Source organism: Urocampus carinirostris, chromosome 18 (assembly GCF_059441175.1).
Source record: "Urocampus carinirostris isolate Australia breed hairy pipefish chromosome 18, RoL_Ucar_1.0, whole genome shotgun sequence".
Classification (NCBI taxonomy): Eukaryota; Metazoa; Chordata; class Actinopteri; order Syngnathiformes; family Syngnathidae; genus Urocampus; species Urocampus carinirostris.
Genome location: NC_142366.1, coordinates 3309732 through 3331374, shown reverse-complemented (window position 1 = coordinate 3331374; position 21643 = coordinate 3309732). Strand labels below are relative to the sequence as shown.

Here is a 21643-nt window from a genome sequence, read left to right as displayed (position 1 = left end):
ATAATCAGTATCATTTTCAAGCACTTCACCCACAATTCAAGCATTTTCCCGACCTTGAACACACAACATTAAAATTCAAGCAATTTTAGGGAATTCAAGCATCTATATGAACCATCTCTTGTTTGAGGAAAAGACGCCTCACAGGTCCTCAACTAGCAGCTTGGTTAAATAGTACCCGCAAAACACTAGTGTTAACATCTACAGTGAAGAGGTGACTTTGAGATGCTGGCCTTTGACTGGCAAATAAAAGGCCATATCTAAGACTGGCCAACAAAAGTGAGAGATTAATGTGAGCAGAAGAACATAGACATTGAACAGCTCATTTGATAAATAAAAACATTTTCACGGAAAACACAAAATTGTCTGAGTGACCCCAAACTTTTCAGGTGTAGTGAGGCTAACATATTTCTCTCACATGATGCGTGGTATATCGCTAACGGCGACCGTCCCATCATTGGCTCCTCCTTCTCCATCGCCTTCCTCGTCTTCGCTGCTGTGCGACTCCTCGCTGGACGAAGAGTAGTCGGTGACCTTGACAGGGGGGCGACTGGTCTCTTCGCCCTGCCGCAGTTCCCGGAGCTCTTTGGCCAATGCCGTCAGGTCCTGGACGAGGAAAACAAATGAAAATAATAACTAGAAGATTCCTGCGGCAATTGTGAAGGTTGGGGCTAGGATCTGGCATATAAGTGTTAGCATGTAAGCATGTAGTCATTAGCTTTTAGTTATTAGCATGTAGTCATTAAAATATACTTGTTTACATGTAATGTAGTAGATAGCGTGTAGTCATTTGCATGTAGTTGTTAGCTCTTACTCTTTAGATAGATAGATAGATAGATACTTTATTCATCCCCGAAGGGAAATTCACATTTCCAGCAGCATCCCTGAGCTGAGAACAGTACAATAATAAAGCCAAAAGAATGCAATATACAAATACTCAGTGTGACGTGCAAATGCCCACTGTAGCGTGTTATATAGAGTAACTAAATAGTGCTACACAGAATACATATTGCAGTAAGATTCGGTAATATCCAATGTAGGTGGTGTGGTTTAATGTGGGCCTTTACTCTGCCAGGTGGAGTTAAAGAGCCTCATGGCATGAGGAAGAAAAGATCTCTTCAGTCTGTCCGTAGTACAAGACAGTGACAGCAGTCTGTCGCTGAAACTGCTCTTCTGTCTGGAGATAATGCTGTGTAGTGGATGCGATGGATTGTCCATGATTGACCTCAGCTTTTTCAGTGCTCGTCTCTCAGCTACTGTTGTTAGGCTGTCCAGCTCTTTGCCCACAACAGAGCTCGCTTTCCTAGCCAGTTTATTGAGACGGGAGGCATCCTTCTTCTTGACGCTGCCTCCCCAACACGCTGCCGCATAGAAGAGGGCGCTTGCCACTACTGTCTCATAGAATATTTTCAGGAGCTTTTTGCAGATGTTGAAGGAGGCCAGCCTTCTGAGGAAGTAAAGTCGGCTTTGCCCTTTCCTACATAGAGCTTCTGTGTTGGCAGTCCAGTCCAGTTTGTCGTCCAGCTGCACACCCAGGTATTTGTAGGTCTGGACAAATTCTACACATTCTCCCTTGATGGTTACAGGAACCGGGTGAGTTCTGGTTCTCCTGAAGTCCACCACCATCTCTCTGGTCTTGGTGGTGTTTAGGTGCAGGGGGTTTGCGTCGCTCCATCGGACAAAGTCCTGAATCAATTTCCTGTACTCCTCCTCCTGCCCGTTTCTGATACATCCCACGATCGCAGTGTCGTCGGCAAACTTTTGCACATGGCAGGACTCAGAGTTGTACTTAAAGTCCGATGTATATAGAGTGATTAGGAACGGAGAGAGAACGGTCCCCTGCGGAGATCCTGTGCTGCTAGTCGATAGCATGTAGTTGTTAGCATGTAGCCGTTAGAATAACTTGTTAGCATCTACCCATTAGCAAGACTTGTTAGAATGAAGCCATTTGCATAAATTGTTTGCGTCTACTTGTTAGTATGTAGCCATTAGCATGACTTGTTAGCATGTAGTCGTTAGCATTTAGCTGTATGCATGATTCTATAGCATCTACTTGTTAGCATGAGAGAGAAAGAAAGAACAAGAGATACAGAATGGAAGAAAAAAGGAGAGAAAGAATTACAGAGAGAGGAGGGAAGAGAGAACAAAAGAGGAAGAGAAAGAAAGAAAGACAAAGAGAGAAGGAGAAAGAGAGAAGATAAAAAAGAGAAAAGAAAATAGAGCAATAGAGAATAAAGGAACAGAGACAAAACAGAAAAAGGCAGAGAAAGGGAGAAAAAAATAGTTAAAGGAAGAGACAGAGAGAAACAGAAAAAGAGAAAAGATAAATAAAGAAGAAAAAAGAGAAAAAGAGTGAAAATGAGACAAGAGAAAGATGAATGGAGTGAAAGAGATAAAGAGAGAGAAAGTGAAAGAGAGAGTGAGAGAGAAAAGGGAAAAAAGATAAAGAGACAGTGAGAGAGAGTAAAAAAGAACAGGAAAGAGAGAGAGACAGCAAGAGAGAAAGAGGGAAAAATAGAGGAGAAAGAAAATGTAAGTAGAGACAAAGAGGGAGAGGGGGAAATAGTGACAAAGGGAGAGAGAGGAAGAAAGAAAGAAAGAAAGAAAGAAAGAAAGAAAGAAAGAAAGAAAGAAAGACCAATTCACAGCACCGGGTATTCCCAGGCGGTCTCCCATTAGAGAACTAAACAGGCGCAAACCTGCCTAGCTTCCCGAGATCGGGCCCTCTCAGGATGCTATGGCCATAAAGCAGGTCATAAATCTCACTTTGCTCTCTTTTAACCAGGAACAATCTCATGAAATGAAAAGCTAAAGCTAAAATCTTAAGACCAAGTGAAAAGAATATGGTACACTCGTTGAGGTGGTTGCTAGTGAAGGGGATGTTGTTTGGACGTGCGGCATGCTAGTGCATATTTAGGGGCAGGTAGGGAGGTGGGGGCTTATTGGGGAAGGATTATTGCACCCCAAAAAATAAAAAAGGGACCAAACACATAAATAGATAAGGACCTCAATGCCGAATTCAGACATAATAGCATGCCCGCCATATTGGATGTGTTTATTTAAAAAAATATATATATTTTTAAAGGAATAAATAAATAAAATTGATATTCATAATAGACTTTTTAAAGAAAAAACAAAACAAAAAAAAAAACTTTTTTTTTTTTTAAACAAATAAAACGTTTTATACCGATTTCGAAATCTTCGTTTGTTTTGGAAATTTTGGAATTTCGGTTTGTTTGGGAATTTCCGAATTTCGGTTCATTTGGAAATTTGCATACTCGGCAGCCAATCAGAAGCCTGCAACGAATACCTTCATGCTTATGGACTTAGCAGAGCATTATAAGGTTGGGCATTTGCATATAATTTTCCAAAGTAGACGACCAGAGAACACAAGAAAAATGGAGAAGTGGTTTGGAACTTTTAAGATTTGTCAATTTAATAGCGCTCTTACTCGTAGTATTGCGGTAAGACGTTTTCCATTGTCTGAGGTCATTACGCACACACCATTTTTCGTTTTGCTAATTGTTGATCGCCATGTTGTATTGAATGGAGCCGTGTTGTTGTTTGCTTGCTGTTGAGGAATAAATATGCTTAAAGGCTGAGCCACAATGCCCTGCTTATCTTCTCACGCATGAGGAAACTGCACACTCTGACATATCCTTACCAGGTATCAACCAAAACATCAGCCCCAGAAGAAACATTCAAAAAAAACCAACAAAATTTATGACGCTACAAAACGTAAACGTACATTAAAAGCATTGTGGAAATAGGAGTTCACATGGTTTGAAGCAGACGACGCAACGCAAACGTTACATGAATGAAAATGAGTAAATACAGATACATACTGATGGCAGATGGAAAACAGCGATGTCACGTACATGCATACATTTATAATAAACTTAATTTTAAAGTGTTGTTCTGTTATATATTCTGATTATCAATCCTTAATAATTTGCAACTATGTTTTTTTTTGTTTTTGAGATTAGTCGTCTTATTGTGTTTCAAGTTGTGAAAAATAGGGCAGGCAACTTTATGGCTGGGCAGGCAACTTTTCAGAGTTGTCTGCCCTGGGGTCCAGTAAGTTTTTGTCACGAGTTTCAGACACTGCCATATGCTTCATTTTTCCATTGCGCTAATCGGCTTTTATCTAACTTATATCAGAGCTGTTTCGGGCGGAATATATAAGGTTTGAGAAAAGAGGGCTGGGGGAAGCGCTGGAGAGGGACATCACGCTTGTCACTGCAGGTTTTTAATTTTTATTTGTCAGTGGAGCAAAATAATTATCCAATTAAGAAAAGCCCTGCTCCTAGTAGAGTCCAAACAAGACCAAGCTCCAAAAAAGATGAGAAAAGAAAAGTTATTGGAGTCCGTCTAAGTTATGTACATACTAGCACGCAAATAAAGTGTTATTCTCTGCTGTCAGCTCCTAGTTTAAAATTAGGATTGCAGCCCCTAAACGTTCCTTTAAAATTCACCCAAAATCCCAATCTAAGACACCACCAAAGTAAATTGAATGTTTAAAGAATATGAACGGTTTTGGTCTCTTTTAAAAGGAAACACTTGGAAGTTTTGTCCCAAACTTAAATAATCACTGCAAGTGCTGGTAACATTGAGTAATCTGAGTTAGACACACAGAAATAGTAAGTTTTTGGCCTCACATGATTTTTTTTTTTTTTTTTTTGTTTGCAATCACATGCCTGCGGATGAGTGTGGCATGGGCATCTTAGTTGGAAAACAGGTTAGACAATAGATTGAAGACACTTGTCAAATTTGATCACAATCTGAAAAACTAAATATTGCACCTATTTTACTTTGGCCAATTTTGTGAAAGAGTTAAATGTTTGAGTTCTTTCCAGAAGTAGTTTAATGATTGTGTGCACTTGCGCATGGTAACGGTGCATAAAAATGAATCAGGAATGATGTTGTGCATGTTAATTTTCAGCTTTGATTTATATACAACCCCAGAAAATGGCATAAAATGATGCTGGGAATTTCATTGGCTAACCAATGAGTCAATCATCATTTTATTCAGGTACCACTGGCTGAATATATTCGGAGCTACAGGAGACTGACTTCTTTTTATCAAACAGGCCTGTATAGAGTAATGCGTGCTGTGCACCATGAGAAAAAGCCTGCTATTGGCCGAGAGTGGTTTCACTCAAAAGGTCGGAGGTTAAGGATCATATTGGGAATAGATTTACGAGTCTGTTTATTTTTAAAGGGGAGTTTCAGAGCGTAACGAATGGATTACAACAAGGAAGTCTAGCAAAGCATATATGCTTTAAGGCGGATTTTTTTTATCCGTCAGCATTATAGTGCGTTTTGGAGTAAACATTTTACATGGTTAGATTCACTGTCGTGACTTCTAGGACCGTCTAGTAACTAGATGGTCCTAGAAGTAATGACTCCATGTTTACGTACATTCAACTCACTTGATGACGCCCAGGGGACATAGTTGGTGAGTTATGCCGGCTTTATACTTTTTGGGTATCCTGTGTCAGACTGATAGTGATATTTCTATGATGAGTATATCATACCTGTCAACCTGTACGGTTTTCCGTACAAAGTACGTTTTTTATGCATTTTAAGACGAGTACGACTTACAAGGACATCTGTACGGAAAAACGCAAATTTGTCAATTATGGGTACCATCCGGTATACACCGACTATCACGAAACGGCAAATCAATCAAATCGAAGAAGTTCGCTGCGGAAGCCTCTATCTCAGTATCGTTTTTTTCGTTGCAAACGAAGCGAGCGGTTTGATGCGCATGCGTCTGCCGCCTGGGGATTTCCCATCATGCATCATTCCAAAAAAAAGAAATAAATGGTGTACGATTATTTTGTATTTTGTACGGGAAAATACGACAGTTTGTACGGGCATGGAGCTGTGGAGGTTGACAGGTATAGTATATTCCTTAATAATCCCCATCTTGAATTTCAAGAGTTTAAGATTTCCAATGAAATGTGGCATGATGTATATCAGTGGCTGGTGACACGGATTTGTTTATCAACAGTCCGATGGCCCGTTAAGGGGTTAAGTCTTCAAATCCTGAACCCCACCGTAACACATTAACCTGATGTTATTGCCCTGTGCAACAGAATTAATTATACAAATGTCAAATATCTCAGGGCAGGGTGCTACAGGCTACATTTTACCCACTTGCCCACTTCTACTGGGCAGTTGGCTAGCATGCTAACGTGCTTGTGGGGAGGGTAGTAATAGTGACTTATAACACTGACCTCGTCTAGAGCTTTCTTATAGCTCTGATGAATGGAAAGACAAATGAAAGAGAGAGAGAAGAACAAGGGTGAGAAGTGCAACATACACTGTATGTACAATGGGCCGAATAAGTATTTAGTCAAGCACTACTTGTGTAAGTTATCCCGCTATTGATGAGGCCTATAATTGTCAACATATGTAAACCTCAACCTTGACAGACTGTGTAAAAAAATCAAATTGTTTAATTTTTAAAGATTTTTTTTTGCAACTTACAATGGAAAAATGAAATTTGTCACAATCAAACAAGCACAATTTCTGGCTGTCACAGAGACAAGGTCTAACATTACCTGTGGTAATGGCACCTGTGTCAAGTCTTTATGGGTACAAAATACACCAATCCATAACCTCAGTCAGTCACACTCCACACTACTATAGCCAAGACCAAAGAGCTGTTCAAGGACAAAAATGCAGACCTGCGACAGGGGGCACCACTGCAATATGTCAATGCTTGGTGTAAAAAAAGCAACTGTGGGAGCAATTATTAGAAAATGGAAGACAAACAAGACCCCTGATAATCTCCATCCAACTGGGGCTCCATGCAAGATCTTATTTCAGGGCTTCAAAATAATAAAAATGGTAAGCAAAAATCCCAGAACCACAAAGGAGGGCCGAATGAATGACCTAAACAGAGCTAGGACTACAGTAATAAAGGCTAATTAATAACAGTCACACAATGTGCCGCCAGGGACTAAAATCCTGCACATCCAGACGTAGAATGTGTTATTTTCAGATGAAACCAAATTAGAACTTAAAACACAGGTTACTATGTTTGGGGGGTAACGAATACTGAACTGTATCTGAAGTACCCACTGTGAAACATGGGAGTGGATACATCATGATTTGGGACTTCTTTTCTGCAAAGGTACCAGGACGACTGATCTGTGCAAAGGAAAGAAGTAATAGGGTCATGTAACGAGAGATTTTGAGTGAAATCTCCTTCCAATTATCAAGGGCATTGAAGATGAGATGTGTCTTTCAGCGTGACAATGATTCCAAACTCAGGGACAGGGCAACAAAGGACTGGCTTGGTAAGAAGCATTTAGAGTTCCTGGAGTGGCCTAGCCAGTATCCACATCTCAATCCCATTAAAATTTTGTGGAGAAGAGGGAGTTGAAAGTAGGTGTTGCACCAAAATATCACTGCTCTAGAGGATATGTGCATAGAGGAATGGGCCAAAATACCAACACAGTGTGTGGAAAACTTGTGAAAAATGGTGCATAACAAAGTATTGAGATTAACTTTTGGTATTGACCAAATACTTATTTTCCAACGTGATTTGCAAATAATTATTAAAAAATCAAACAAAGTAAATTTCTTTTTCTTTTTTTGCACTTTGAGGTTTACCCATGTTGATAATTATAGGCCTCTCTAATACTTTCAAGAAGAGACCTTGCGCAATTAGTGGTTGACTAAATATATATCAGGCCCAATGTGCGTTCTCCACACATGCAGGTGCTCACCGCGGGCCGGCTGGGTCTGGAAACGTCTCGGCCGTCGTCTTTTACTTCGTCGGACACCAGAGCAGAACCTTCAGGCTTCGTAACTGCATTTGCTGAACACAGCGATTTGGTTTTTTACCTCACGATGACATTGAAAAATAAGAAATGCTGATCAAGTCTCCACCTCGCTCGTTGGAACCCCCCTGTGAGCTGGGGGTGCTGGAGCTGGAGGAGCTTCCACTGCTGGTCCTCTTTAGAGATGCATCCATGGAAAGGTCGGGCCTCCGCAGATCGGGGTTGCTACGGCAATGCAAAAAAAAAAATAAAAAAAATTAAAAAAAAGTCTCCAGATCGGCAGGTTTCTCGAGTATCTTCTTAGGTTTGTGTTTACCTGGCTCGAATGTGGTGAGCTGTGGCCCGGTGCCCCAGTCCAGGTCCGTTTCCTGGAGAGTTCTTTCTGACCAGGGCTGGGGAGATGGACGTGGTTCTTTGAGGTACCTGAGGGGGGAGGGCATACAGGCAAGGTCACATATGCGCCTCAGAATTACAGCATGGAAATTTTATTTCTACTACTCTATTGTGTGAGTGTGAGTGCGTAAAAGGTAGATCCCCGACATATGGCACTTCAGGGTGTTGAATAAGATATTGTTTTTGACCTCTCCTAAAAGCAGTGCCCAAAAACTTTGCAGTGTTTTTTTTTTATGTTGAGGTATGTGTCTAATATACTTGTTTGCTATTTGTCCGTGTCACATGGAATGGTGGTCTGCTGTTAATTTGCGTTGAGGGATCACGAAAATGCCGATGTGCTATTGGCTGAATTACCTCGCACAATGCATTTATTTTCACTCAGTTCAAAATCTTGTCCTAACTGTAAAGACTTTACAATACTGGATTTCTTGTACTGTTTTCAATATGGGTCCCGAACCTTCGAGTGATGCTAACGGTAAAAGTAAATACATAACCATGGAAAAAAAACTATCATCAAGAAATGCTAAAAAGGCACACACATTGCTACCCTCGCTAAGGAATATATCTGTAATCAATCAACAATGAGCTGTCGCCACCTCCTTAAACCTCTGCATCCACTCTGCTATACCAGCTCATGTCACGTCCCACCAAAAGTGAATAAACATTGCATTTTTTCTATCTGAAACATCTATATTACGCGTGGAATGAAAAGATGACAGGCCTACTCGGTACCGTCATACGCATGCCGAAAGGCTTTGAGGGCAAAGTGTACTGCAAAGTCTGGCTCATAAAGAGGTGAAGGAGTTTTCCAAAGACAACAATGGCAAGATGGAGAAAGTGCTGTATCTGTGTAAGATCAGGCAGCTTCTCCTGCCATGGAAACCAATACTATCTGTTTTATGTGGGGGAGAAAAAACCCTTCTCCACAAAACCGCCTAGAGAGGGATGGGTGCCGCAAGGCTGTATTTGCCCTAAGACACACCACAGGAAGCGATGCCCAGAAGAGGCAGTTAAGGGATTCTTAAACACGCTAATCAGTTTATATTCCTGGCTATACTTAATTTAAGTGTTTGACCAAGACCCCGGAATGGATTGTCGCATCCCAAGGTCTACTGCAGGTGTGGGCAACCTTTTAAGGTCAGGGGCCACATTGGGTTAAAAAATGTGGCTCGAGACTAATATAATTTTTTTTTATTTTTGAATAATCAAACGTGCAGATATTTACATGTTATATTTCTTTGTAGCTATTTATAAATAGATTAGTTTCATCAACTTGATTTTAAAATGATCACAATTAAAGCAAATTAATATATTTAGGCCCTGTTTTAAGCACCTCATTTGGTTTTTAGTTTTGTAGAATTACTGTAGTAGTATATTTGTAGTATTTATTTTGTATTTTTGTAGTACTTCCGTAGTAGAACTTTTCTCATACGTATGTTGTATTTTTGTAATATTACTATAGTTGTATTATTGGAGTATATCTGTAGTAGTATTTTTGTAGCCGGCAGAGAAGGGAAGCTGAGTCATTGCTGTTATGTACTTTTTGGACGAATTTCAACATATTACCTATTGTTTTCTTTTATTGACGTTCATTACGTTTTGTGTACTGTCACCCAATGATAAATCTTTTGCACCCTGGTCATTCTGGAAAGGGGAACACCACTTGTGAGGTCCTTGTCAACGTGTCTTTTTTCCTTCGTGCTGAAGTTTTGAGCTTTTCCTTGCCCGGTTTAAGATCAGGCTATGGTGTTACAGTGAGACCTTGGTTATCGCGGTTAATGGAGACCAAAACCTCCCGCGATAAGTGAAAATCCGCGAAGTAGCGGCACACCTTCAAAAAAGAAAGTATTTCCAAAGTCATGTTTTTGTAGTATTCCATAGTAGCATTTCATTAGTGTTTTGTAGTATTTTTGAGTGGTATTTATGTATTATTTCTATCAGAGTTTCGAAGTAGCACTGTCTTTTGTTTCTCCCTCTGTCTGTTGGCATGTCTGCTATAAAGAAGGCTGCCAAAAATTTTTCACTTTTTTGCGAGTGGTTCTGGTCCCCGCTAACCGTTAAAACCAAGGAATCCCTGTTCAATTTTAGTGTAACATAAGAGGGTTGCACTAGTTTTACTGGATCAGATGACTATTCTATGTTTGGTAGCTAGTTATGACAATTCAATTGCCAATTTTTGGGGTGGAGGAAAACAAACAAGGGAGCTCACTGCACACAACAGAAAAAAACATGCAAAAAAAGAAAAAAGCAGAAGAGGCGGCATGCACCTTGGGGGGCATGTCGTCATCTTGTCGCAGCCAGGAGCTGCGGTCCAGCTTGTCAAGAGGGGGCGCCAGTCGTGCAAGAGGAAGGGGAGCAGGGGTATCTGAGGTCGGGTCCGAGTTCTGCCGGGGCATAGCAGGGCGCGAGGGGGAAGGCGACAGGGCGGAGGATGAAACCCCGTGAGGGTCGTACAGGGACTGAGAGCCAGACAGGCCAGGGCTCTTCACCTGCACCAGGTGGGCCATCTGAGCTCGGGATCAGGAGAGGGTGGGAAAGGGAGCAAAAGGAGGGATCAGGCGTGAGGTCAGCATAAAGGAGAAAAAGGAGAGATCATGCGCACACTGCGTTTTTGTCTTCATTCACTCACACTTGGGTGGACAAATAAATCCCAATTTATTTGTCAGGACAAATCTGATCTATTCTGTAAATAACAGGAGCTGAGCTGTGAGGGTGCCTTTGGTGAAAGGGGTACAAACCTGGGGTTCAACGGAGCGGTGCAAGGGTGGGGTCCTGGCTTGCTGGATGCCACCACTGCTAAAAGATTCAGACCGGGGAGGCAGCGATGGGTCCGAGATCCGGTTGGAGACTTTATGCTGAAATTCAGAAGTCAGTTACAATTCGGTCTCAATTTTGTCAACGCATGGCGGCCAAATGCGATTAAAATGGACGGATCCCAAACCGTGGAATAATAACGTTTTTTAAGGGTGGGATTTAAAGTTATTTTTGTGGTCTGTGCATCCATACTGACAAAATATGTTATGGTGGACCAAAAACACCAAACTAAATGTAAAAAGCACACCAAATAGTTATTACACTTTAAAGTTGGTAAATATATATATATATATATCTCATCTCATTAGCTGCACCGCTTATCCTCAGTAGGGTCGCAGGGGTGCTGGAGCCCATCCCAGCAATCATCGGGCAGTGGGCAGGGGACACCCAAAAGCATAGTAAAAATGTAATTTATAAATATCAAATATGTACCGAAAAAAATTAAAAATATAAGATAAAAACTAAATAAAACATGTATATTTCGAATAAACACAAAATAAAATACAACATAAATATTAAGACTGCAAAATTGGGTAAAAAATAAAAAAGCAGTATTAAAACACGAAATATAAATAAATATTAAAAATAAATAATGAATTATAACAAAGGGTGGCACGGCGGATGAGTGGTTTGCAGATCTGAGGTCATGGAATCAAATCCAGTTACCAGCCTTGGTACGCAAAGTTTGCCTGTTCTCCCCGTGCTTGCGTGGCTTTCCTCACACATTCCAAAGCCATGCATGTCATGTTAATTGGCCGGTTTTAATTGTCCCTAGGTGTGAATCAGCAAGTGAGTTGTCTGTCTCTGTGTGCCCTGGCTGGCAACCAGTTCAGTGTGTCCCCTGCCCACTGCCCGAAGATAGCTGAGATGGGCTCCGGCACCCTCACGACCCTACTGAGGATAAGCAGTGCAGATAATGGATGGATGAACCAAAAAAAAAAATGAAAACACTGGGTAAAAACAAAATAAAACAACAATATAAAAGGAATACATAAAATAACGACACTACACTGTTTGTGCTGAACACTCAAATGTATTAAATAAGTGTGTTTATGAAGTTTTATTTTCAAATATATTTTTTATCTTTTGGGTTCTGCTTATTTGTTAATCTAATTATTTACATATTTATATTTTTCAATTATATAATAATCAATTTTAAGTACATATTTATGTTTTCTTTATTGATTATTATTACCAGTATAAATATTATTATATATCTTCTTTTTAATTAGTACTGTATTTTTGGTCCTTCTATACAAGTAAAGTCAGTACTAAATCTTACCCAAATCCCCATAAATTGGAGGTGTGTGTGCAATATAGTCCTGCCCCCCGATGTTTCGAATGTGTTTGTGAGATCCACGGGGAATCAGTCCGTTTATAGCTGCATTTGGCCTACATGCATCTCCCATCATGGGAACTTGGATAAAAGTAGCACCTCTTTTGTGGTGAATACAGATGGACATCACTAAGAAAAAACACTCATAGTGCTGAGAGAATAAAATATTAGGGAGAAAAACAGCCTGGAGAGAAATAAGTGTTTGTTAAATAGTTTGGTTAACAGTTTTTGGCAGTGTCTCCCAATCCTGACTGCGCCAAAGCACATTGTTGGGCATCACAAAGCATGCCAACTAGCAAGGAACCGAAATTCTTTCATTTAGAACAGCGGTGGGAAACAAACCTGGCCACATACTGGTACAGGCTGTGGGTTGTTCTGTACAAGGCCGCACAGAAAGAAAAACAAATTTGCCTTATTTTTGGCCTATACCATATTTAACATGCTTTTTACTTACCCTCCAAAAAACCTCAAAGTTTGGGTGTGCGTCATACACGCGGCTTTAGAATTAGAGTTGTCTTTATTGTCATTCATATCACTATTGTGAAACATTGTTCGTGAGCCCATTAGGCATAGCACTCCATGCCAAAGTTATAATAATAGTGCAATCTTCGTGAATGAGAAAGAATAGTGCACCGTAAAAACATTAAAATAAAAAGGAAGAATAACTTTGGTTTTAGTAGTAGAAGTAGTACATACCAAATTTGAGCAATAATTGATCAGTCGTAAAATATCTGTGACCTCTTTTACGCAACATTTGATGCATAGGGGGCAGAGAGTGCCATATGCTAACTTCTAGGCTATTTAGACTGTGGATGTTGGAGGAAAAGGCAATAGGATTTATCTCGTCATCACACTATTTTTACTCACGATGCCGGATTGTACAACATTGTAATGGCACCTTATAGAAAATAGTTCAGCCAAAACAACATTGTACAACATGGCACTTTGAGTAAAAATAGTCTGATGATGAGATCATATCGAGTGCATTTTCCTATGTAATTAAGTTCCATAGTGGTCAAGTGAAAGCAGAGTGAATTTAGGCGCATCATTATCATTATTTCTACTGATCTTTATATTGGGCTGGCTGCACAGATATTGTCGGACCACTGATTTGGTATGTGCAACAATAGCAGGTGCTACAACCAGAAGGTAGTAATTATCTGCAGCCTGCAGTAATATATAATTGCTTATATTTGAAGAGGATAAAGTATATTCACACCCCATTATTCATTGACATTTTTTAGCTATAAATAAAATGTAAAAAGTAATTATGAGACAAAAATATTTAAAAATTATATTATTCTCCATTGGCGCAGTGTTTGGGAAACACTGAGCAAAAGTAGAAGCTGAAGAAAGGAAGAACATGAAGTACAAATGCCGAAAGTGTTCATAAACAAGCGTGAAGTTGATGAAGTTTAGAAAGTGAAGCCACCTGCTTAGACAAAAAAGCGTTAATGGAGTTTAAAAAATGAAAAACAAAGATATAGTTAGTAAAACCCTCTCGGCCTCCGACTAACCCTCCGGCTGGGACTCCGGCCCCTGGGGTCGGACTCAGGGACACAAGTGATCCGGATGCGGGGCAAGTGAACATGATCCCTGGAGGGGCTGACATGGGCGGGGTAGGAAGGAGGGCGGCGGCGGCGAGGCTTGTAACCAGGAAGTAAGAGGAGGGGGTCCAGGCGGGTGTCTCGGGCCTGCCTAAAGGAGTGGTACTTTTTTGGGGGGATGCGAGGGGAGTTGCTCTGAGCCCGACGCATCACCTGTAGGGTATCACATTTTTTAACCCTTGTGGTAGCAAAAAATATTAAAGCATAGCGCATTCCACAAATTTTACAAAAAATGTAAACAAAGATTTTTTTTACTTAAACGACTCAACATTAACAGAAACATAATGATCAGGGATAAAGCTCAACCTATAATTAGTTACAATAGACACACAACACAGTGGATAAAGGAACATGAACAACTGTAATTGACAACATTTGACTAACAGCACATTTGACATAGGACAAGACATTGATCCAGACAATAACCTTTTCTCTACCACAAGCAATACATGTTCATATTAAAGCAAGGATCAATATAATGGAAGCATTCTAGCAGAGGACAAATTATCTATAATCCACTTCAATAGCCAAAGTTTACATACAATTTTTTATAGTATTAGGGAATACATAAGTACATTCAAACAGCCATTTGAACACAATTGCCATTTCTGAAACTTAGATTAATACTCAAAAGGGGATGTCTTTTTGAGATCAAGGCTATCTATTTATTAACAACAACAGACAGAGTAAAGGTGGAGGTGGTGTTGCAATATCCTGCATGTTGATCTGAACTTGAATTTCAAGATAGTCGGGGCTGTGATGGACAATCTTCTTGGATGTATCACAATACAGATTTGTATGAAAAAGTTATTATTGCACGCTGTGTGTATAAATCTCCGGGTACATGGTAACAAGGTAACAAAAATATCTTTATTGTGGGGATTTTAATATTGACACATCAAATCCCAACAATCAAAAAAGTATTGACGATTTTGTGAATTCAATGCATAGTCTAAGTCTCTTCCCTACAATTACTAGACCTAGTAGAGTAACATCCCGTAGTGCCACTCTGATAGACAACATATTCACCAATGCAATTGAAAACAAGGCAACAAGTGGGTTATTGGTAACTAATATTACCGACCACCCTCCAGTATTCACGGTATACGACAATAATTGTAAAAGAGAAATAAGGGAACATGAACAGTACAGCAGAATAAGGTCAGAAGAGGCGACTGATAATTTAAAATATGAAATAATGGAACAGGATTGGGACGAAATGTATGGTGACGTAGATGTAAACAATGCATACAATAAATTACTGACAATATTGATTTCATTATATGATAACCACTGTCCCATTAAGGAATATAATAAAAAGGAAGAATACAAGAAAAGTCCATGGTAAACTAAAGGTCTACAAAATGCATGTAAAAATAAAAATACAGTATAGGAACTTCATAAAGCAGAGAACAGAAGGTGATTAAGCTAAATATAAATTATAACAATAAATTCATTAATATTATATGATTTGGTAAGAATGAATATTGTAGGAATAAATTAGAGGATAACAAAAATAATATAAATGGGATATGGAATTTCTTAAACAGCATCATTAGAGATGGTGCTAAACATAGCAATTTGCCTGAATATTTTGATATAAATAACATTGAAGATTATAATATGGATGAGGTGGCGAGCAGTTTTAATCAGTTCTTTGTAAATATTGTTACTGAACTGGCAAAAAACATTCAGAATCTAGGGCAGAATCGATATTACATGGATAATCTAATCAAGGAGAATCACCGTTCAATGTTCCTTGGGGTAGTTGAGGAAAATGAAATTATTGACATTGTTCAAAAAAAGCAAAAATAAAACATCTTCAGACTGCCCTGGCATAGATGTCATTAGTCAAGCAGGTCATTTAGGGGATATCAAAACCCCTAGCTCACATCTGCCATTTGTCTTTTCTGACTAGTACATTCCCAAAACAGATGAAAATTGCCAAGGTCATTCCACGATTTAAAACTGGGAGAAACACAACTTCAAAAACTGTAGACCTGTCTCAATACTGCCACAATTCTCAAAACTTTTGTAAAAGCTAAAATACAGAATGGATGAATTTTGGGAAAAACACAATTAGTTTGCAGAGAGTCAGTATGGTGATCAACAACACAGGCAGTCATTGAAACAATAGAGGAAATCACAGGAAATAGATAACAAAAACATGCAAGAGGAGTATTCATTGATCTCAAAAAGCTTTTGATATCATTAACCATAACATATTATACAATAAACTGGAAGAATATAGGATAAGGAGAATAATGTTAGACTGGGTAAATAATTTTTTGATGGGACGGCAACAGTTTGTGAAGTTGGGTAATCATGGTTCTGCATACATGGACATTTCATGTGGTGTTCCTTAGGAGTCAGTATTAGGCCCCAAATTGTTTATAAAATACAATATATAAATTATATGTGCAAAGTAGCTAGGGGGTTAAAACTGGTCAATTTTGCAGATGACACAATGCACCACACCCCCACCTTTGAGCAATCGCGGGCTAAAAACCTAACTGTCATGTTTCGAAATCTGCGCCGATCTCTGTGCAAAACAGCCTTTTGAAATAAAGCCGCTCACACCCATGCATACAGTGGCTTGCAAAACTATTTGGGCCCCCTTGAACTTTGTGACCTTTTGCCACATTTCAGACTTCAAACATCAAGATATAAAACTGTAATTTCTTGTGAAGAATCAACAATAAGCGGGACACAATCACGAAGTGCAATATACTTTATTGGATATTTTAAACTTTTTAACAAATAAAAACGAAAAAGTGGTTGTGCAAAATGATTCAGCCCCTTTAGAATAGAATAGAATACAAAACTCAATTCCAATGAAGTTGGGAAAGTGTGTTAATTGCAAATAAAAATTGATCCAAGTAAATTGCAAATTCTTTTCAACCCATATTTAAATGAATGCACAGCAAAGACAACATATTTATTGTCTTCACTCATAAACTTTATTGTTTTGGGAGAAAATCATCAACTCTGTAATTTGATGACAGCAACACGTGCCAAAATAGTTGGGACAGGTGTCAATAACTACTCAGAAAGTGGATGAATGGAAATCAACCAACTATTTGCAGGTGAACAGATGAATTAGCAACAGGTGAGAGTTGTTACTGGGTATAAAAAAGGGAGACCCGAACAAGCTAAGTCATTCACATGCAAGGATGGGGCGAGGTTCACCTCTTTGTGAACAACTGCGTGAGCAAATTGTTGAACAGTTTAAAAACAACATTCCTCAAAGTACAATTGCAAGGAATTTAGGGATATCATCATCTACAGTCCATAATATTGTGAAAAGGTTCAGGGAATCTGGAGAAATCACTGTGCGTAAACGGCATGGCCGTAAACCATTATTGAATGCCCGTGACCTCCGAGCCCTCAAGCGGTACTGCATTAAGAACCGACATCAATGTGTAAAGGACATCACCACATGGGCTCAGGAACACTTTGGAAAACCACTGTCAGTCAATACAGTTCGACGCTATATCCGTAAGTGTGGGTTAAAACTTTATGTTGCAAAGCGTAAGCCATTCATCAACAACATCCAGAAACGCCGCAGGGTTCTCTGGGCCCGAGCCCATCTAAAATGGACTGATACAAAGTGGAAAAGTGTTCTGTGGTCTGATGAGTCAGTTTTCCAAATTGTGTTTGGAAATTGTGGACGTCGTGTCCTCCGGTCCAAAGAAGAACAGAACCACCCAGACTGTTATGCACGCAAAGTGCAAAAGCCAGCATCTGTGATGGTATGGGGGTGCATGAGTGGCCAAGGAATGGGTAACCTGCACATCTGTGAAGGCACCATTAATGCAGAAAAGTACATTCAGGTTTTGGAACAAAGTATGTTGCCATCCAAACAGAATCTTTACCATGGGCGCCCTTGCTTCTTCCAGCAGGATAATGCCAAGCCACACACTGCACGTCTCACGACAGCGTGGCTTCGTAGTAAGAGGGTGCGGGTGCTTGACTGGCCTGCCTGCAGTCCTGACCTGTCTCCCATTGAAAATGTGTGGCGCATTATAAAGCGCAGAATAAGACAAAGGAGACCCCGGACTGTTGAACAGCTGAAGCTGTACATAAAGCAAGAATGGGAAAGGATTCCACTATCAACGATTCAACAACTAGTCTCCTCACTTCCTAAACGTTTATTGAGTGTTATTAAAAGGAAAGGTGATGTAACACAATGGTGAAGAAGCCCCTTTCCCAACTACTTTGGCACTTGTTGCAATTATAAAATTCTAAGTTTATCATTATTTGCTTATGGAAATAAAGTTTATGAGTTTGAACATGGATAATCTTGTCTTTGTGGTGTATTCATTTAAATATGGGTTAGAAAAGGTTTGCAAGTCATTCTATTCTAATTTTACTGACATTTTAAACTTTTTCCCAACTTCAATGGAATTGACTTTTGTAGAATAGAATATACCTTTATTGTCATTGTTACAAATGGGCTAACATATTGTGACAACGAAATTGGGCATGACACTCCAGTTTTACACACTCATAGTGAGGTATGAGCAAAAAGATAAAGGAACAGAGAAGATAATGTTATAAGACAAAGGGGATAAGGCTATAGTTATAATTTACATGGTATTTACACAAGAAATGTCGGCATGTGGGATGTTACATACAGGGTTGTCGTGATAACGTTGGTATCGTAACGGTTGTGCAATATTGCATTTGGTGCAAAGTCATCATAGTGCAAAAATAGTCAGCATGAAACAGGAAAAGGTCAGACATTGTGCAATTTGAGCATTAATTGTAGTGCAGTCGACATGTGCAAGAACAAGACATGAGTAACATTATATTCGTATGAGGTAGTGTTGGCACGAGTTTTCAGGGTTTTTTTTTTGTGCGGTGTCTGTTTGAGCAGTGAACAAACAGTGCAGACAGCATGTACGTGAGTACCATTTTACATACGTGTGAGGTAGTTTTTTTGCAACAGTTTTCAGTTTTTTGTGCGGTGTCTGTTTAGGGTGGTAATGGCTGTGGGGAAGAAACTGTCTCTGAGTCTGTTTGTTTTTGCTTTGTGTGACCTGTAGCGCTTGCCGGAAGGCAGCAGGTCGAAGAGATGGTGGCCGGGGTGAGAAAAGTCCTTGATGATGTTTTCTGCTCTGCTGAGGTAGCGAGAGCAGGCAATGTCCTCCAGACTGGGCAGAGAGCAGCCGACGATTCTCTGGGCTGTTTTGATGATCCTCTGGAGCTTTTTCCTGTCTGCTGCTGTGCACCCAGCATACCACACCGTGATACAGTATGTTAGGATGCTCTCCACTGTGGCTTTGTAGAAAGACACCTGCAGCTGCTGTTTTAGGTTATTTTTCCTGAGCAATCTCAGGAAGTGCAGTCGCTGCTGGGCCTTCCCTACCACCGCTCTGGTGTTTGCAGACCAGGAGAGGTCATCGGAGATGTGCACGCCCAGGAATTTGAACGAGTGGACTCTCTCTACACAGTCTCCTTTTATGATGAGTGGTGCTGGATTCCTGCCATTCCTTCTGAAATCCAGAATCAGTTCTTTTGTTTTTGTGGTGTTCAATATGAGGTGGTTTTCCGAACACCACGTTGAAAGTGACTCAACCTCATCCCTGTATGCCGCCTCGTCCCCTTCAGAGATGAGGCAGATCAAGGTGGTATCGTCAGCGAACTTAATGATAGTGTTTGTGGGGTGGGTCGGTGAGCAGTCGGAGCTGTAGAGGGTGAAAAGCAGGGGGCTCAGTGCACAACCTTGGGGGGAGCCAGTGTTCAGTGTTAGGGTGGGAGAGACGTGGGTACCGAGTTTTACCGACTGTGGGCGGTTGGAGAGGAAGTCCATTATCCAGTGGCAGATGGAGGGAGAGAGTCCTAGGTGTGCAAGTTTCTCCACCAGGATCTCCGGGATAATGGTGTTGAAGGCTGAGCTGAAGTCCAGGAAGAGCATTCTGACGTAGCTCCCCCGGTGATCCAGGTGTTTCAGCACGGTGTGAAGTGCTAAGTTTATGGCGTCGTCAGTGGAGCGGTTTGCCCTGTAGGCAAACTGGTGGGGGTCCAGTGTGAGTGGCAGGGAGTTTTTGATGTGCCGGGACACTAACCTCTCGAAGCACTTCATGACCACAGGCGTAAGAGCTACAGGCCTGTAGTCGTTGAGGCTTTCCACTGCTGACATTTTGGGGATGGGAATGATGGTGGAGGTTTTGAGGCAAGGTGGGACGGTCGCCTGTGACAGGGACCGGTTGAAGATGGTGGTGAAGACCCCAGCCAGCGGATTGGAACAGTCCCTGAGTACCCTCCCTGGGGTTTATGGTATTCAGCGCACGCCTAACTTCGTGCTCCTGAAATGTGAGGGAGTTGCTGCTGGTTGTTGGTGGGTGTGATGTGGCTGTTTGTGGCCTACCAGCTTCAAAGCGAGCGAAGAACTGATTAAGGTCCTCAGCTAGTGAAGCCTCATCCTCAACAGTTGCCAGGTTGTGGCCTCTGAAGTTGGTGATGTGTTGGAGGCCCTGCCACATCCTCCTCGGGTCATTTCCAGCGAAGAGGTGCTCGATCCTCCTTGTGTAGGCTGCTTTTGCTTCCTTGATGCCTCTCTTCAGGTCAGCCCTGGCCACCCCGTAAAGAGCCTTGTCTCCAGACCTGAAGGCGGTGTTGCGGTGTTTGAGGAGGGTGCGCACCTCGCTGGACATCCAGGGTTTTTGATTTGGGTAGTTTTTGATTTTTTTATATACTGTGACTTCATCCGTGCAGTAACGGATGTAGGATAAAACAGTGTCAGTGAATTTCTGGAGGTCATGGTGCTCAAATACCTCCCAGCAAGTTTGATCAAAACAGTCCTGCAGCTTGGAGAGGGCTTCCTCAGGCCACGTTTGTATTGTCCTCGTTACAGGTTTTGTTTTCCTTCGGATGGGGGTGTATGAGGGGGTAAGGGATAGGCATAGGTGATCCGAATTTACTAGGTGGGGGAGGGGGGAAGCTTTGTATGCGTTTTTGAGGTTGCTGTAAACGCGGTCCAAAGTTTTTTCACCCCTTGTTGCACATTTCACATGTTGATAGAATTTTGGAAGAACAGTCCTTAAACATGCCTTATTAAAGTCGCCAGCGATAATGAAAGCTCCGTCGGGGTGTGCAAGCTGTTGAATGTTTATGGCAGCGAGTAGAAGGTTTAGCGCTGTGCTAGCGTTAGCATCCGGAGGAATGTAAACAGCTATCACAATGAGCACAGTTAGCTCTCGCGGTATATAGAATGGTCTACACGATACCGCCAGAAACTCTAGATCGGGCGAGCAGTGTGCATCAATAATTCTGCTGTTATTGCACCACGCATTATGTACGTAAATGCATAGTCCCAGACCTCTTTTTTTGCCGGAGTCTTCGTTGCGGTCGTATCGGTGTAGCGTGCGTCCTGCTAGCTGAACTGCAGCGTCGGGGATCCGCGGGTCAAGCCATGACTCCGTGATCACAAAAATGTTGCTATTCCGTACGAAGTTGTTGGTAGCTATCCGCAGCTCAAGCTCACTGATTTTGTGTACGATGGATCTGGCGTTGGTCAGGAAGATACTCGGAAGCGCTTGTCGGTGTGGTCGTCTTTTTAGCTTCTTCGCTAGGCCTCCCCGGGAGCCTCGTTTTTGTTTACGTTCCCTCCGCCGTCTCCGTCGCTTGTTGGGCGGGCAGGTAACCCAGGGAGATCCCGGTGGTCTTCGTATGTCCTTTGGGATGTTGTTGTTGGT

The 21643-nt window shown here is 41.1% G+C and overlaps 1 protein-coding gene across 4 annotated transcripts in view; it reads right to left on the bottom strand.

Moving 5' to 3' along the window:
- LOC148348039 (TRAF2 and NCK-interacting protein kinase-like) overlaps positions 1-21643 on the bottom strand; it is an 87788-nt gene that overhangs the window by 25044 nt on the left and 41101 nt on the right. For 2 of the 4 annotated variants that reach the window (XM_088322465.1, XM_088322464.1), the window contains exons 16-23: positions 13854-14096; positions 10925-11041; positions 10454-10693; positions 8110-8216; positions 7903-8018; positions 7740-7831; positions 6240-6263; positions 416-603 (exon numbers count right to left, since the gene is read on the bottom strand). In XM_088322465.1, coding sequence (XP_088178591.1) covers positions 416-603; positions 6240-6263; positions 7740-7831; positions 7903-8018; positions 8110-8216; positions 10454-10693; positions 10925-11041; positions 13854-14096 — 1127 coding nt within the window. The remainder of the gene's footprint in view (positions 1-415; positions 604-6239; positions 6264-7739; positions 7832-7902; positions 8019-8109; positions 8217-10453; positions 10694-10924; positions 11042-13853; positions 14097-21643) is intronic. The other 2 variants (XM_088322463.1, XM_088322466.1) reach the window with 1 other exon arrangement.